We start from the raw sequence: 16775 nt of genomic DNA on the forward strand, positions 1-16775 counted from the left end.
CCCGCGTCCCCTGCATCGGCAGGCGGACTCTCAACCACTGCGCCACCAGGGAGGCCCTATTTTTAGTTTTTTAAGGAACCTCCATATTGTTCTCCATAATGGTTGTACCAATTTACAGTCCCGCCAACAGTGTAGGAGAGTTCCCTTTTCTTCACACCCTCTCCAGCATTTGTTATTTGTAGACTTTTTAAAAAATAAATAAGTAAATAAAATTTTATTTTATTTATTTATTTATTTATGGATGGATGGCTGTGTTGGGTCTTTGTTGCTGCACGCAGGCTTTCTCTAGTTGTGGCAAGCAGCGGCTACTCTTCCTTGCAGCGCATGGGCTTCTCATTGTGGCGGCTTCTATTGTTGCAGAGCATGGGCTCTAGGTGCGCAGGCTTCAGTAGTTGTGGCACAGTTGCTCTGCAGCATGTGGGATCTTCCCGGACCAGTGATCCAACCCATGTTCCCTGAATTGGTAGGTGGATTCTTAACCACTGGGCCACCAGGGTAGTCCCTGTTGACTTTTTGATGATGGCCATTCTGACCAGTGTGAGGTGGTACCTCACTGTAGTTTTGATTTGCATTTCTCCATTAATTAGTAATGTGGAGCATCTTTTTATGCGCTTGTTGGCCATCTGTATGTCTTCTTTGGAGAAATAACTATTTAGGTCTTCTGCCCATTTCTTGATTGGGTTTCTTTTTCCCCCTGGATATTGAGCTGTTACTGTGTTTATCTATTTTTTTCATGGTTGACTGCACAAAGAAGTCTATTTTATAAATTAAATGGGACATGAGGTAGGAGGCCATACCTTTTCACTTTCAGTATCCAGAGCTGATGTAGCTTCATCCAACAGTAGAATTCGGGGGTGTCGGATGAGTGCTCGGGCAATAGCAATCCTCTGTTTTTGACCTCCTGAAAGCTGAGTCCCCTTATCTCCCACTCTTGTTTCATATTTCTGCAAGTTAGCCATTAGTAAAGTTAATAAAGTTCTAGCTCAGAAAAATTCTAATGACATATTGAATAAAGTTTTACTTCTTAACACTTGACAGTTCTAATTATAAGAAAAAATTACTTAGAATCACTAAAAAGTTTCTGTAACAACTACCAAGTTGTCCATTTAATTTTTTTAACAGGACATTGATTTTCAAAATCAAACTAGAAAATTAATGACCTTAGTTTTCAATGGTATGCTGCAACAGATTCTCCAATTCCTACCATTATCAAAATGTCAGTTGATCTGCTATCATTGGAGTCCTAACATGGTTACATGTTAGTGTTTAAGGTATAACATTTTTTATTTGAAATATTCACGTGACTCACATGGAGCCTAGTTTATTCTTTTTTAAACTCATTCATTCACTTAAATATTTACCAGCTACCTATTATGCCAGAACTGTGGGAAGTATAAAAATGAATTTGTCTGTGTTCTTACACTTAAAGAATATGTAATCAAGAGAAAAAAAATACATACACAGCACTCAATATAAGATGAAGTTACTAGTCACTGTGAAAATTGTTTCACTGAACTCTTATTTTTCAAATCTATATTGATTTCACTGCAATTTGGCTATAGTCATAGCTGCTATAATGAGGTAATAAATAGGGAGTGTTGGGGACCGTGGAAATTGGAGAGTACAGTCCTCCAAAGAAAGAAAACACTAAAGAAAAACAACCTTATACCAAAATTAACTCAAATGAAGTGTGAAATTGAAAGTAAAATGTAAAAGCATAAATTTAGAAAATAAACAGTGGAGAAAAATCTTCAGGACCAAGGGCTAGGCAAAGAGTTCTCGGACTTGACATCAAAAGCATAGTCTGCAAAAGGAAAAAATGAATTGGACCTCATCAAAATTAAAAACCGAAGCTCTGAAAAAGACCCTGTTAAAAGGATGAAAAAATAAGCTACAAACTGGGAGAAAATATTTGCAAACTACATTTCCAACACAGGACTAGTAACATGAATATATAAAAATCTGTCAAAACTCAACAGTAAAAAATAATCCAATTAGAAAATGGGCAAAAGATATGAAAAGACATTTCACCAAAGAGGAAATATAGATGGCCAATAACTATATAAAAAAATGTTCAACGTCCTCTGCCATTAGGAAACGCAAATTAAAACCACAGTAAGATATCACTATACACCTATCAGGATGGTAGAAAAAATAGTGGCAACAGCAAATGCTGGCAAAGATTCAGAGCAACTGTATCCCTCATACTTGCTGGTGGGAAAATGAAATGGCAGAGCCACCTTGGAAAACAGTTTAGCAGTTTCTTAAAAAGTTAAACAAGCAATTAGCATATGGTCTAGCAGTTGTGCTCCTGGGCATTCATCGCAGAGAAATAAAAATGTAGGGTCACACTAAAACCTGTACACAAGTATTTATAGCAGCTTTACTCTTAATAGCCCAAACGGAAACAACCTAGATGTGCTTCAACAGGTGACTAGTTAAAAAAGCTGAGGACCATATGGTAGCTCTATTTTTACTTTTTGTAAGGAACCTCCATACTGTTCTCCATAGTGGCTGTATCAATTTACATTCCCACCAACAGTGCAAGAGGGTTCCCTTTTCTCTACAAAACAGAAATAGAGTTACAGATGTAGAAAATAAACTTATGGTTACCAGTGGGTAAGGGGAGGGGGATAAATTGGGAGATTGGGATTGACACATACACACTACTATATATAAAATCGGTAACTAATTAGGACCTACTGTATAGCACCAGGAACTCTACTCAGTACTCTGTAATGGCCTATATGGGAAAAGAATCTAAAAGAGTGGATAAATGTATATGTATAAGTGATTCACTTGCTGTACACCAGAAACTAACACAGCATTGTAAATCAACTCTACCCCAATACAAATTTAAAAAGCTGCGGGCCATCCAGACCATGGAGCCATCCGACTCAGCAATAAAAAGGCATGAACTACAGTTATACACAACAGCTTCAGGGAATTATGCTGAGGGAAAAAGCTAATCTCACAAGGTTATGTACTGTACATATGTTTACATAACATTCTTAAAGTATAAGATTACAGAAATGGAGAACAGTTAGTGGTTGCCAGGGGTCATGGGGAGTAAGGGCAGGGAAGAGGGGTGTGTGGCTATGAAAGGGCAACATGAGGAATCTGTGGTGATGAAAACATTCCATATCTTGACAGGGGTAGTGGATACATGAGTCCACACACGCAATAAAATTTCATAGAACTACAAACGTATCCAAATGCAGACAAGTATAATAAAGCTGGGGAAGTCTGAGCAAGATCAGTGGATTGTATCAAAATTAGTATCGTGGTTGCAATACCCTATTAGTTTTGCAAGATGTAGTTGGAGGAAACTGGGTCAAGGGTACACAAGATCTCTGTATTCCTTACAGCTGCACATTAATCTATAATTATCTCAAAATAAAATGTTTAAAAAAGAAAGTACCGTAAGGAATAAAGCAAACATGGCTACAGTACGAACACAGCCCTCAACCACCAGTTTGAGGTGACTTAACATCACCTCGTTTGCTTCTCACAACATTTGTATGAGGTAGACACCACGCCTAATTTTCCCATTTACCAGTAAGGAAACTTGGTATCATGGACTTCAGTGTCTTCTCCAAGGTCACAGTGCTAGTACAGAGGCAAGTTCTGTTACAAGACTTTGAAGTATAACTTTGGGAACTGTTGGAGGAGGAAAACAGTTTGCAGTTGATTCTGGTATCAGCCTAGGAAGCTACCAGTTCACTTACTTTGGGTAAGGTCTCGATGAAAGGATGGATGTTGGCTGCTTTGGCGGCACTCACAATTTCAGACATCTTTACAGACCGGCTGTTGTCTCCATAGGCAATGTTGTCGGCAATGCTGCAGTCAAACAGGATGGGCTCCTGGGACACAATTCCGAGTTGGGCTCTGAGCCACTGGATGTTGAGCTTCTTTGCTTCTTGACCATCTAGGAGCTGAAAACCAAAGCCCACAAACTATAAGAAGGGCTTAAAAAAAAAAAACCAACTAAACAGTAAGTTACTAGGAGGACTGTTGCACATGGGTATCAGCAGTTTGTGAAATACCAACCCTCACAGCCTGTAAGCTCTTACACTGCTGGAGGCCAACACAGCCAACAAAACGATTTTTTTTTTTTTTTTTATGTTGACTAGGCCATCCCTTTCTTGTTCTACCTGGAAAAATGGTGGCACGTTTGGCCCTGTCTTTCCACATTACTTTCTTTGTTCCTACCTGCCCTCATCCAGGCAAGTGTACCGTCCTCTGCCTTTAAGAAGTATGCGGTTAGGTGTCCTGCTCATACCTGCTGTCACCTGAACAACTGCAACCTTTCACCTTGACTGTATCCCCCTCTTCCAGGCACACCAGGAAAAAAAGCAGATCAGCAGCATGGCCCCAGATTTTGAAAGCTGGTTATCTCCTTTCCTACCTCTACCTCTCTTTCACTTGAGAACTACCAGCCTTCAACTTCCCCCATTTCTCTTTTTGATAAAACTAAGGACAAGAGTTCAATGGAAAGTGGACAAGCTCAAAGGGCAGTATCTTTATCTTTGGAAAACTGGCTTTGTTGATGATGGTTTTGATTATTTTTTTGTTTGCTGTAAGCAGGAGGCATGATGCTTCTAGAGGAGCCTTGTGATGTGCTGAGAATACAGCTTCCAGCAATGCAAAGGGCACGGTGAAGAAATACAAGTCCAACTAGTCCTGCCCTCTATAGAAAGAAATTCCCACTGTAGTATTAGCACAGCATACCTACAGAGTATTGTTGAGCTGGTTTGCCCATATTCATACCTTCAGAGTAATTGTAATAGTGGAAGCATAAGATTTTCCCCAAAGAAACAACAAAGTTTAACATTCTGGTGATTCTAAATGGGGGTGGGCTTCCTGGGCTAGGTCAGTGGGTACCATCCCAAGGTAATGGGAAATGCAGGCATTATTGGTAAGAGCCAAGTCTCCCCTCATGGAAGAGGGCCAGGGGCTAGACACCACAACATCAATGCTGAAAGCCAAATATGAGAGGGCTGGAGTATGGGTTAGAGAGAGATGGCAATGCAGGAGGAGGGGAGGGAGTCCTGGGAGTCTACTCAGAACTCTGGCAGGACTGTGCGGCTTACCTTTATAACCCAGGAAGCAAGTGAGTGTTCACGCAGGAGGCTCCCGCTGGCTCAGAAGGCCCAGGGCAGGGCACAGATCCACTTCATACTCAGTACTTTCTGAACTTCACTCAACTCCTGATGTTCTACCCTGTCGTCCCCATATATTTGTCTGACTATGGGTGCCACCTTGGGGTTTATAGAATGTGGTCATCGCATCAGCTAGGGTTATAGGTCTTGTCCAGTTTTTTCCATTATGGGAATATTGGTTTAGCCACTTGAAATACTGCCTTTAATCAAGTTACTAATTTAAGAAAGTGTGCTCACCACTGTTCCAGCCAAGGGGTCGTAGAACCGCTCCAGGAGCTGGACGACCGTGCTTTTCCCACAGCCGCTGCTGCCCACCAGGGCCAGCGTCTGGCCCTTCTTCACCTCGAGGCTCAGCCCCTGAAGCACGGGCACGTTTGGCCGTGTGGGATAGTTGAACACGACTTCATTAAGTGTCACATTTCCTTCAAACTTATCCTAAAAAATAGGTATCTTTATGTTGCTATTGTAATTGGTCTGATAATGACTGGAATAAAAAGTATAATTTCAAGGCCTTCCCTGGTGGTGCAGTGCTTAAGAATCTGCCTGCCAATGCAGGGGACACGGGCTCGAGCCCTGGTCCGGGAAGATCCCACATGCCACGGAGCTACTGCGCCCGTGCACCACAACTACTGAGCCCGTGAGCCACAACTAATGAAGCCCATGCGCCTAGAACCCGTGTTCCACAACACGAGGAGCCACCGCAATGAGAAGCCCGCGCACCACAACAAAGAGTAGCTCCCGCTCGCCGCAACCAGAGAAAGCCCGCGTGCAGCAATGAGGACCTAATTCAGCCAAAAATAAATTTAAAAAAAAAAAAGCATAATTTCAAGGAAGCTTTACCAAAACACTATAGCAGAGAAACATACAATTCATATTCAGTACGGGTACTGGCACCAGTTAGTATTGGTAGCAAGTTGTTATATAAAATGAAGATGGGAGCCAGGGGTACAGGTTAAAGAGAGTCATATTACAGAGTTGTTAACTCAAAATTTCTGGTTCACTGAAGACAAATAATTAGTTTTCCCAACTGATGATTTTGCGGCTGGAGCCAAGTCAATGGCCCAAGGCTCAGAGGCCTGGGGATTTAGAGCAGTTTCTACCTGCCGTCTCAGTGAACAGCCCTTGCCTGCAGCCCTGGTGGCCTCTTTATCTCCCTCACTGGGCACAGCTATTTTCTCAGAACAGGAAATACCTGGTGAAGTTCCAAAACGGTTGTGTTAAGTCCCCATCACTTTATCCACGCTGCTTCGCCTGCATTAAAACGTGCAGCGGCTTGTGTTATGCAAGGAACACAACACTGAGATCTAAGTTTGGGGATAGTAAAGGGTTATTCCTCCTACTCTGAATAAAGTGGCCTTCTCACCAGTTGTAACGCTGTGACGACAATATGTGATGAAAGCCAAATTGCTAGTGCAATTACACAGCTACAGGCACATACCTTCCACGCAGAAATGACTCACAATTTTCATGGAAATTATTCAGTTCTAGTACATCTGGATTTGGGGGTTCTTTACTTTTGATGTGTTCATCCTTGCAACCCCCTATGAAATTTGAAAATGCCAGGAAAGTTGGCCAAATATTACTAGCCTTGTAACTATCACAAAGCCAGTGAAGTGAATGTCAGTGTAATCACTACAAATTTATCCTGTGGTTGCGACTGCCAACTAAAAATTGCCACTTGCCATCTGCCTCTACAAGGACAAAGTCACAAACTGTGGCAGCCGCCAGCCTTCAACACCCCCTGAAAGGAGATCAGGAACGAGGCTTTCTGTGCCCTGGGAGAAACTGGCAGAACAGGCCTTCAGATAGTTAGGTATTTTCAGCAGAAAATTTTATGAACCCAATTTCTTGCATCTTCTCGTACCTAGAAAAGCACTACAATCGTTAATGGGGGCATCTGCTCCTGTGACCAGTAGCGAGGCTCTGCCAAAATGCGTGCTTAACTGCACGCGCCCCTTTCACTAAAATCCTATGGAACTCTGACCTTCCCCCTCCCTCTTAGGAGCAGTTTCTCCGAGCTCTCTGAGATGCTGTCTCCCGGGCTGCAGTCCTCATTTTGCCCCGAATAAAACTTAACTCACAACTCTCACGTTGTGCCTTTTTTTTTTCGGTCGACATGATCTAGCAGACAGCAAACCTTTAGGAAAAAATTAACTAAGTGCTGATCAGACAGCAGAGAACTCACAGGCCGCAGGCCTTCCTCACTGTGGCTGTCAATCAAAGGTTGTCTTTCAAACAGGCTGAATAAGTGTGCTGCAGACAGCTTGGCTTTAGCATAGTCTGGAGCAAAGGAACTCGCGTGTCCTAGAGCCACGGCGCCCAATACGATCGCTGAAAACACCCTAGATGGGAGCAGAAGAATTTTAAACATTAATTTATATAATTCAGCCCCGAGATGTCTCAAAGCCCAAAGACTTACTGCTGGCCAGTACTGATGTTTTCACTCCCTTACTCATCCCCCTCATCTCTCCCCCACACATCGCTAGAAAATTCCAAGACCAAAGGAGACCGGGAGGGGAGGCGGCACCCGCTGTCTGAGGGTCTCCTTTTTTCTACTGCCTTCTGGCTTCCTTTAGGAGCTTCTCATTTCCTAGATTTCATGTAACTTTGTAAAGCTCTCCTGTCTCAGGAGGCATCTGCTAACAGAATCTTGAGTTGTGATCTCAGGTAATTCTAGTGACAAGCCACATACCCCGTTTAGACTTGAGGGAACTGAAGCTCTGGGGGCTGAAGGGACTTGATCAGTACCAGACAAGGAGTGAGGTTTCCTCCTGACTCTACAGCCCTGATCTCCAGAGTGTGGTTTCTTCTGCAGCCCCGCACAAACAATAATCATCGTCACTGTGGTTAAAGAATTATTACTGGGCAAAATAAGCCTTTACTACAAATAGCTTTTCTCTTACAAGTAAAATAACTATGGCTATGACCCTGAAAAAACAATTAAGCTAACGGTCTATTCTCCAATTAAAAGAATGGATATGGATTATAACTTCTAGGAGGAACTAAAGATTCTGAGATTCGCGCCTCCACAAAGCTATTTACTTCTGGCACCACAGCTCCCTAGAGAGAGGGGAGGGTAGGAAAATCTCTAATAGAGAACTTAAAAAAATTTCCCCCAAACTTCTAAATCTAAGATTTTGGAGGGAAACTGTATTTTTTTTTTTTTTGATCTCTTTGAGCTATACTCAAATAAGAGAGACCAAAGTTCCACAAGTTTGAAAAAATTAAATAAATTCCATGCACTGAATATTTTCTGCTTTGCTTCTGTATCCCTGATACAGACCAGATAAATAACTCTGGATTTGGTGTCAGGGCATTTGGCTCCCTGTTTTGGTTTGTAACTTAATACATTATTTTTTAAATTCTTTTTTTTAAATTGAAGTATAGTTGATTTACAATGCTGTATTAATTACTGCTGTGCAGCAAAGTGTAAATCTAAGGTATTAAAATGTATTTTAAGTACACGGGGGGTGGGGGGAATGGTGGGTAGAGTAAGGCTCTCCCTTAAATATTTGATGAGGTTAATTATCAAAACTCCCATTTTAGAAGAGTGATGAACAACTCACATGTAGCTAGCTGCCTAGCTTTCCTGTACAGCCTGTAATGCAGCTTTAGTATGAAAGATTTTAAAAGCTATCTTCCAATTACCCAGAATTTAACATTTTAATGATAAAAACAAAACAGTTTTTAAAAGCAGGGCCAATTTTTTCATTGGTATTTGTCTAGACAATGAATGTCTCCAAGTGGTAATTCCCAGCTGGCCATTTCCATCTGTCTCTTCAAAACCACTTTCTACTCTCCCATCTCTATCTTATACCATCCTCCTCTATGCCTGACAGGCTGACCTTCAGGGTCTGCATCGAAAGGTTTTCTGGTCCTCTGGCTCCTGATGGGGTTTGGCAAGGAATAGCATAGCAGGGAAGGAGGCTGGAGGAGTGGGACCAGGCCGTTTGCTGTGTTGGTCTCTTTCCCGTTGGAGAGTTGTGGTGTTGGGGTCCTTCCACCAAAGACCACAGAAGGCCCCTGCGCTGGCTTCTGAAAATCTTTCCCTCCTCTTGCCCTTCAGGCTTAAGTAAGGTCTTAGTGGTGCCTAGCTGGGCACTGCTGACCTTAATACTTCTCACACCTTTATAAACAGACCCTTTAGCAAGCTGTCCTCCATTACCCCATCTGCAGGGCCATTTGTTCCCTGCTGGGATCCTGTTTGATGCAAAGATATATATTCTTTTTTCATGGTTATTTTAACTTTGGATGAAAACAAAAGTACAGCTTTTAAACACTTTCACTCTGTCCATCTTGACCCTGGGTTTTTTTTTTTAAGTTGTTTGCTACTTTTTAAAAATCATCCCATCAGAGCAGAAATACGCCAAAGTGATCTTAAAAGAATGGCTGCCCTTTGGCAAGATTAGACTGCAACCTAATTGAATGTATTTAGCATATTTTGAAAGACCATTGGTTAGCCTTGGAAACCAAGAAAATAGGAAAGGCTAAGAGGCAAAAGTTGGCAGGGTCATCCCAGGGCTGGTTAGGGAACAGAGTGTTTACCAGACTTCAGTCAAGCGTTCCCATCCCACTGTCAAGGCCATCTTTGGTTGCCCGTTAATAGTAAGCTATTATAACCTCTGTTTTGGGTCCATGGTCGCCAGCAGTTTTCTAATTATGATTTATCTCTGCATTTAGAACATGTGCTGTCCTCCTGTCCTTCTATGTATTACTGAAATTCTGGTTTATGATCATTTTCATGAGCTTGGTTGATTTTAGTCCACTCGGATAATGAAACTGTCCTTGGAGTACTGACAACATTCGATTTCTGGGGTAGATTCAACTTTCTGACTTCATCATAAAACAAGTTAGTTTTTCGGTCTACTCCAAACCTTTGCATAGACCTATTGAAACTTTATTGTGGAATAATCTCAATAAATTAAAAGTTACTTACAGAATAACATCTCTGAAGTGCATATGTCCATTCACAATGAGATAGGCACCAAACCGAAAACAACCGGCATGGGAAAAATACATAAATGCTTGTGAAATACTAAAAGTAATTCCATAGATGTGTGCTTTCCGCACAGAATTCCTGAAAAGCAAATCAGTATATCTGTAACCATTATCTTCAACCTCTCTTAGCACTGGCTTGTACAAAGAGCACAGCTTCTAAGTCTAGTCAACCTGTGTTTAAATTCTGCCCCCAGTTATAATTAATTTAAGTGACTTAACCTCTCTACGCATCAGTTTTCTGACTTGTAAGAGGGGGATAACCACTATGATACGAAATTGTTTTGAGATCTAAATAGACAATACAAATGTCTAGCACAGTACCTAGCTCATAGTGGTTGCTCAAATGATAGTTGCTGTTTTTATTACACAGGAATATCTGGGAACTCAAACATGATTGTTGTTATCAAAAATAAAGGATGTCAAAGTTAGGACTAAAGTTTGAATTGTCTAAATTCAGTTGTCTAATATTATTATCTTGTCTTCTGTGATGAGTTACAGTCTCGCATATCAAAGTTCACATTTCAGATTCAGAAAAGTAGGGTCACCGAGGTTTATCTAGACACACATCAGAAGTTCTTCCCGGAGCTAGATTCCCACCATCCCCAACACAATTTGTTTTGAACCATTTCTAATTAGACCTCTTGCTATCCTCTATTAGTTTAGCTACTTTATTTTACTTTATTATTCTAAATCCTCCAGAAGAACATTAATTTATTTATTTTCAGATTAGAAGGCAGGCACTTGGCAAGAGGAAAAATTTAAAGTATTACTGATCTGGATAGTTTAACTCCTGTGCTGTGAGCATGGTGTCACAATACTTAATGTTACTGAACAATTTACACTGCTACTGACAGATATATGTCAGACATCAAATGACCAGAAAAATGTAATAGCTGCATGAAGTATACATAACTAGGAAGGTGGATACACTGAGAAATTCAGTTATCCCTGTTCAAATATATAAGTGTTCAAAACCATTGTTTTAGTCTACAAAGTTGTGATTCAAATCGTGTTCAATTTTGTTAGTGTTAAAACATATTCATCTATAAGAACAGGGCCTGGTTGGAAACAAGTGGCAAACAGGTGCTGGAGGTTTGTCGAATTGTTCAAGTATAAACCAATGAAATAGGCTCTGTGTCTTTGTTTTCAGAGTAGGACAGATCTGGTCCTCACCCAGAGAACAAAGGAAACACTTTAACCCAACAACAAATCTCATCTTTGGTTCAGTCTACACAATGCAAAGAAAATAAAGGTTTGAGCAATTCCCTAAAAGAACGTTCATCCTGAATCACCAGATGGGTTATTTATGTCGTCTGCAGTGGTGAACAAATACTTGTGCAGCCCTCTGTACCCTTTAGCTCTTAGAGACCCAATCTTACTGTTTTTTATAAGAGATGTAAAAATCCAATCCTGTGGTCCAGTTGCATCAAAAAGTTACTTATTTTCACTGAGATAATTATTGAAAAAAATGTCATCCTTATAATCATATCATTGTTTGCAGCAGGAACAAAAATTGGAATCAATAATTCAGCCTAGGAAAACACTATGTTCTTAATAACAATCATATGCTCCTTACCTGTAAGCTCCATACAATTTTTCAACATACATTGATTCAAATTTTCTTTCCTGGGTCAAGGACACAACTGTCCTAATATTTTCTATTGCCTCTGTTGCAATCTGTAATGTAGAACAGATCATGATTAGAAGTGGGGCTTTTACTTCTGAAATAATAAAAATATGTATATGAGCCTTAGGGTTCTGTCAAAAGAAGCCCGAAGTTTATGTTGACAGGTTTTCAATTCCTTTAAAATTTGGAAAGCAAAGGCATAATGTGTTCTTCAGGACAAGCTCCATGAAAAAACTGGCAATCTTTTTTTTTTTTTTTTTTTTTTTTAAATTTATGGCTGCGTTCGGTCTTCGTTGCTACGCGCAGGCTTTTCTCTAGTTGCAGCGAGCGGGGCTACTCTTCCTTGTGGTGCGCGGGCTCTTCATTGCAGTGGCTTCTCTTGTTGAGGAGCACGGGCTCTAGGTACGCGGGCTTCAGTAGTTGTGGCACGTGGGCTCAGTAGTTGTGGCACGTGGGCTCAGTAGTTGTGGCTCGCGGGCTCTAGAGCGCAGGCTCAGTAGTTGTGGTGCACGGGCTTAGTTGCTCTGCGGCATGTGGGATCTTCCCGGACCAGGGCTCGAACCCATGTCCCCTGAATTGGCAGGCGGATTCTTAACCACTGTGCCACCAGGAAAGCCCAAAACTGGCAATCTTAAAAGCGCCTCTTGTTGGGCTAAATATGGTGGCAAGTCTTCCTATGCCCTATGCTGGGAGACAGACCAGCTTAGGGCAAGAATGGTGGCCCAGGCGCCAGAAGCCTGATTCTATTCCTAGCCCTGCCACCAGGCAGTTACTTGACTGGCTTTAGTCAAACCCCTCTGTGACTTTGCTTTCTTCATACGGTAGTAGCTTAGAAGAGAGAATCAGGCTGATTTCTACGGGCCTACTGAAGGTGCCAACCATTTCTTCCCTAAAGCATACCGCTTCTTAGAAAAAAATGTTTACCCACATTTGAGAACATCCCAGTTGTAAACATCAGGACCCTGCCTTAAATTCCTGATGAAACCGGAGACAGACACCTGACACATTTAGGCCTCTCGGATTCAGTTTCCTGGACTTGGAGGCAACTGTGTGTCCTGGGAGGGGCCTGCAGATTCAGAGGTTAAGGTCACCAGGGTATGTGTAGGAAGCTGGTCTGAATACTCAGTGACTGAGGAACAGAACAAATGTGTAGACAGACTCTGAGACAGTGAGCTTATGGCGCTAAGAGAGGAGGTGCTGGGGACACTGCAGTTGCCACAAGCCATCTGTATTCCCCACACTTCCATGTGTCCTGACGTCAAACCCCTTTTACCCAAACCAGCCAGAGCAGTTTTCTGACAGCCAAATCACCCCTGACTAATGTTAACTGTCTGTGATGTGGCTATTTAGTCTAAATCACAGTTTGGCAGTTGATTCATCTAAACGATTGGCACAAGACAAAAACCCAAAATGAAATCTTATCAGCTTGGAGACTCTTATCTCAGTTCTCAGCTTTTGTAACCAGATGAAAGCAAGATATTTAATACCTTAAGGTAAAGAGACATATCTTTATTGTATATATTTTTAAATATTTATTGATTTTTGGCTGCGCCAGGTTTTAGTTGTGGTGCACGGGATCTTTGTTGGGGCATGCGGGATCTTTAGTTGCAGCATGCAGACTCTTAGTTGCAGCATGCATGCGGGATCTAGTTCCCTGATCAGGGATCGAACTGGGGCCCCCTGCATTAGGAGGGTGGAGTCTTACGCACTGGACCACGAGGGAAGTCCCTATCTTTATTTTTTATCATTATTTTTAAAATTTATTTTACTTTATTTATTTTTGGCTGTGTTGGGTCTTCGTTGCTGTGCACAGGTTTTCTCTAGTTGCAGCGAGCAGCGGCTACTCTTTGTTGTGGTGTGCTGGCCTCTCATTGCGGTGGCTTGTTGCAGAGCACGGGCTCTAGGTGCGTGGGCTTCAGTAGTTGTGGCACGCGGGCTCACTATTTGTGGCTCACGGCTCTAGAGCGCAGGCTCAGTAGTTGTGGCACATGGCCTTAGTTGCTCTGTGGCATGTGGGATCTTCTGGGACCAGGGCTCGAACCCATGTCCCCTGCATTGGCAGGTGGATTCTTAACCACTGCGCCACCAGGAAAGCCCCCTATCTTTATTATAAATGAAACATCTAACTAATTATAGCCAGACTAGAGAGTACTTATTGGCTTTTACTCTGGGCCAGGTATTACCTCATTTGACAACACTGTGAGGTTCATGTTCTTATTCCTGTTTGCACAGGTGAGGACCCGAGGCACAGAGAAATGAAGTGACTTGCCTAAGACTCTAGAGTTAATAAGTAGGCAGGATGGGACCCCTGTAAGGCTATCTGATGCCAAGTCCATGTTCTTAACCCATTATGCTCTTCTGCTTCCCCTGCTTTGTAATTTACACACGGAGAAACTAGTTGTTAGGACTTGACACTCAACTCTTGATTTTTTGATCACGGGTTAAGTGCTTTGAGGGTTAATTCTGGTTCAGCAGGCCCCTAATCTCAGGCATCAGGCAGGGCCTGAGTCAAGAGGGTGATTATGCAGCCTCCCACCCCTGCTTCCAGCCCAGCAATCACACCCTCATTACTAAGCCTTTTCCGGAAAATGAAAATGGGAAGTTATCCCAAATCCCCATGTTCTTGAACCGTGATTAATCTGCACCCAGGTCAATGAGAACTTTTTTTTCTTTTTTTTTTTAAAAACAGTGATGTTGGTGGGGGAGAGTGGTATCCAAGACCTTTCTAACCCTCATTTTGGGTTAATCAGGAGTTGACTGAGTAAACAAAATTGAACTGTGATTGAATTGCTGATAATTAACATTTAAACTTTCCAATCTCTCATTAAAAAAAACACAAACCCTTATCAGGTTAAAGTAGTCACTAAAAATATTTCAGACTGATCAGCCTGAGTTATTCATTCTCTGATCCCTGGAACGACAATGTATTAGCTGAAAGGAACCTGGGACATCATCTGGTACAATTTCTCACGTTACAGAAGTGGAAAGTGAAGACCAGAGAAGTGGGGGGTCTTCTCCAGTATGATATTCTGAGCGGCCGCAAGGCCAGGACGGATGGTCCAAGGTGGTGTTTTGTTTGCCAAGCTGCTCCATTCTAACTGCCCTACTCCTGCCAAAACTCTGGCAACTTTCAGTGTCATTAGCCATTTTTCACAGAATTAAGATTCTATTATCTTAACTAGACTCAAGATGTTTTCTTTCATGTGACTAGTCTAAGAAAAATTGATCTTCATTCTACCTGCTGACAATTTCCCTTCTGAAATGTGAAAAGCAGTAGGGTTCTGGAGGATAAAGGAAACGAACACTACAGGGTGTTTTTTCAGTAGTTAGTTGTGACAAACAGAAATCAAGGAAATGATGCCCTAAAGCAGGGGTCCCCAACCCCCGAGCCGCAGACCGGTACAGGTCCATGGCCTGTTAGGAACCGGGCCGCACAGCAGGAGATGAGGGGCAGGAAAGCGGACCGAAGCTTCATCTGCCTCTCCCCATCGCTCACATTACCGCCTGAACTACCCACGCCCCCAATCCCTCTCTGTGGAAAAAGTGTCTTCCACGAAACCAGTCCCTGGTGCCAAAAAGGTTGGGGACCACTACCCTGAAGTACCCACAGCCAGCAGCCAGGAGGATCTTCAGGGACTCTGGGTACCCCAGAGCTTAGGTATGGGAATCATGCTAACTGCTTTCTAACCCATGAGCGAGACATACTATCTGTCCCACCTTGCATAACCATAATTGTATTAAGGCCTATGCAGTATTATCTGTGAAAGGGCTTTGCAAGTGTTGTGCTATAGAAACTCTATCACAATTTATATACACTGTCTGCTTCACCTCCTAATGTTTCTATATAGTATAATGTTTACATAAATAAGGGTAAACAAAATTCCCAGCTGTTATCTACATTTAAACATTTAAATACATGTACGCGTAAATAAAATGTTTATATGGAGATTTAGACACATTTAAAGCCATATGAAGAGGTAATATAGTAAAGAACTTTGAAATTAGACCAGGACTTGAATCCCAGCCATGCCTTTAACTTGTTTCATTCTCAGGTTCCACATTTGTAAAATTGGTGTAACATGAGTATTTGCCTCATAGGATTATTGTGAGGATGAGTTGGTACATATAAATACTTAGAACAATAACTGGCACAAAGTTAAGTGTGTGCCCAATTGCCATTATAATTAGAACCAGAAATCAGAGCATTACTGTCCTCTGGTGGCTGCCTAGCTTAATTAACTATAGAAATCACAGCCAAGAAGAACAGGACTGTCTTTTAAGTACTGGCAAATGTCCTACTTTGAACAATACACTTATAATTCTCTGCCTTAAGGACTCTTCATCTGTAAGACAGGGGTAACTTTTGTCCTAATAATGGCATCGGTATACAAAGTAAAAGGTAAAATGAACTTTGAAAATTCAGAAATTTTCTGAATATAACACCTTCTATAGGATAAAAGCTTTACATTAATTATCCCATTTTCAAGTTCTAGTCATTGACACAGTAAAATATTTCATACACAGCGCTGACCATGATTAGTTGTAGGAAGCACTAACATCATTAAAACATGCATGTTGTAATAAATCAATCCAAGAAAACCCATGTCTAAAAACCATACTTACACCAACTGAAGCCATATTTGACCCACCTTTCCAACAGTTTCCAGTTCTTTTTTATCTCTTTTGGCATTTCCAGCCAGCAGTTTCATTTCAACAATTCCTGATACAGCAATAATTGGAACAACCGATAACATCAAAAGGGTTAATTGCCAACCGTAGACAAATGCTATGATAATACCAGTTCCAAGGTTAGCTGTGTTCTGTGCAATTAACGCCAACCTGGTTCCAGTGGCCTGGAAGAGCAAAAGAAGAGAGGCAGCTGTATTTTAAGTTGCAAATCCATGAGCTGCAGCCTTCAGCTTCCCAGTCAGAACCACAAGAGAGGGATCTGCGCCTGTACTAACGTTTGCTCCCTTTTGTTACAATAA

General features: G+C 41.8%; 1 protein-coding gene across 1 annotated transcript in view; it reads right to left on the bottom strand.

Moving 5' to 3' along the window:
• The window catches only part of ABCB4 (ATP binding cassette subfamily B member 4), a 79843-nt gene that overhangs the window by 10115 nt on the left and 52953 nt on the right, over nucleotides 1–16775 (bottom strand). Inside the window, exons 21-27 of the mRNA XM_081244534.1 lie at nucleotides 16437–16640; nucleotides 11737–11837; nucleotides 10099–10239; nucleotides 7348–7504; nucleotides 5400–5597; nucleotides 3729–3935; nucleotides 798–944 (exon numbers count right to left, since the gene is read on the bottom strand). Coding sequence (XP_081100660.1) covers nucleotides 798–944; nucleotides 3729–3935; nucleotides 5400–5597; nucleotides 7348–7504; nucleotides 10099–10239; nucleotides 11737–11837; nucleotides 16437–16640 — 1155 coding nt within the window. The remainder of the gene's footprint in view (nucleotides 1–797; nucleotides 945–3728; nucleotides 3936–5399; nucleotides 5598–7347; nucleotides 7505–10098; nucleotides 10240–11736; nucleotides 11838–16436; nucleotides 16641–16775) is intronic.

This window comes from Mesoplodon bidens (assembly GCF_964165515.1).
Source record: "Mesoplodon bidens genome assembly, chromosome: 9".
Taxonomy (NCBI): Eukaryota; Metazoa; Chordata; class Mammalia; order Artiodactyla; family Ziphiidae; genus Mesoplodon; species Mesoplodon bidens.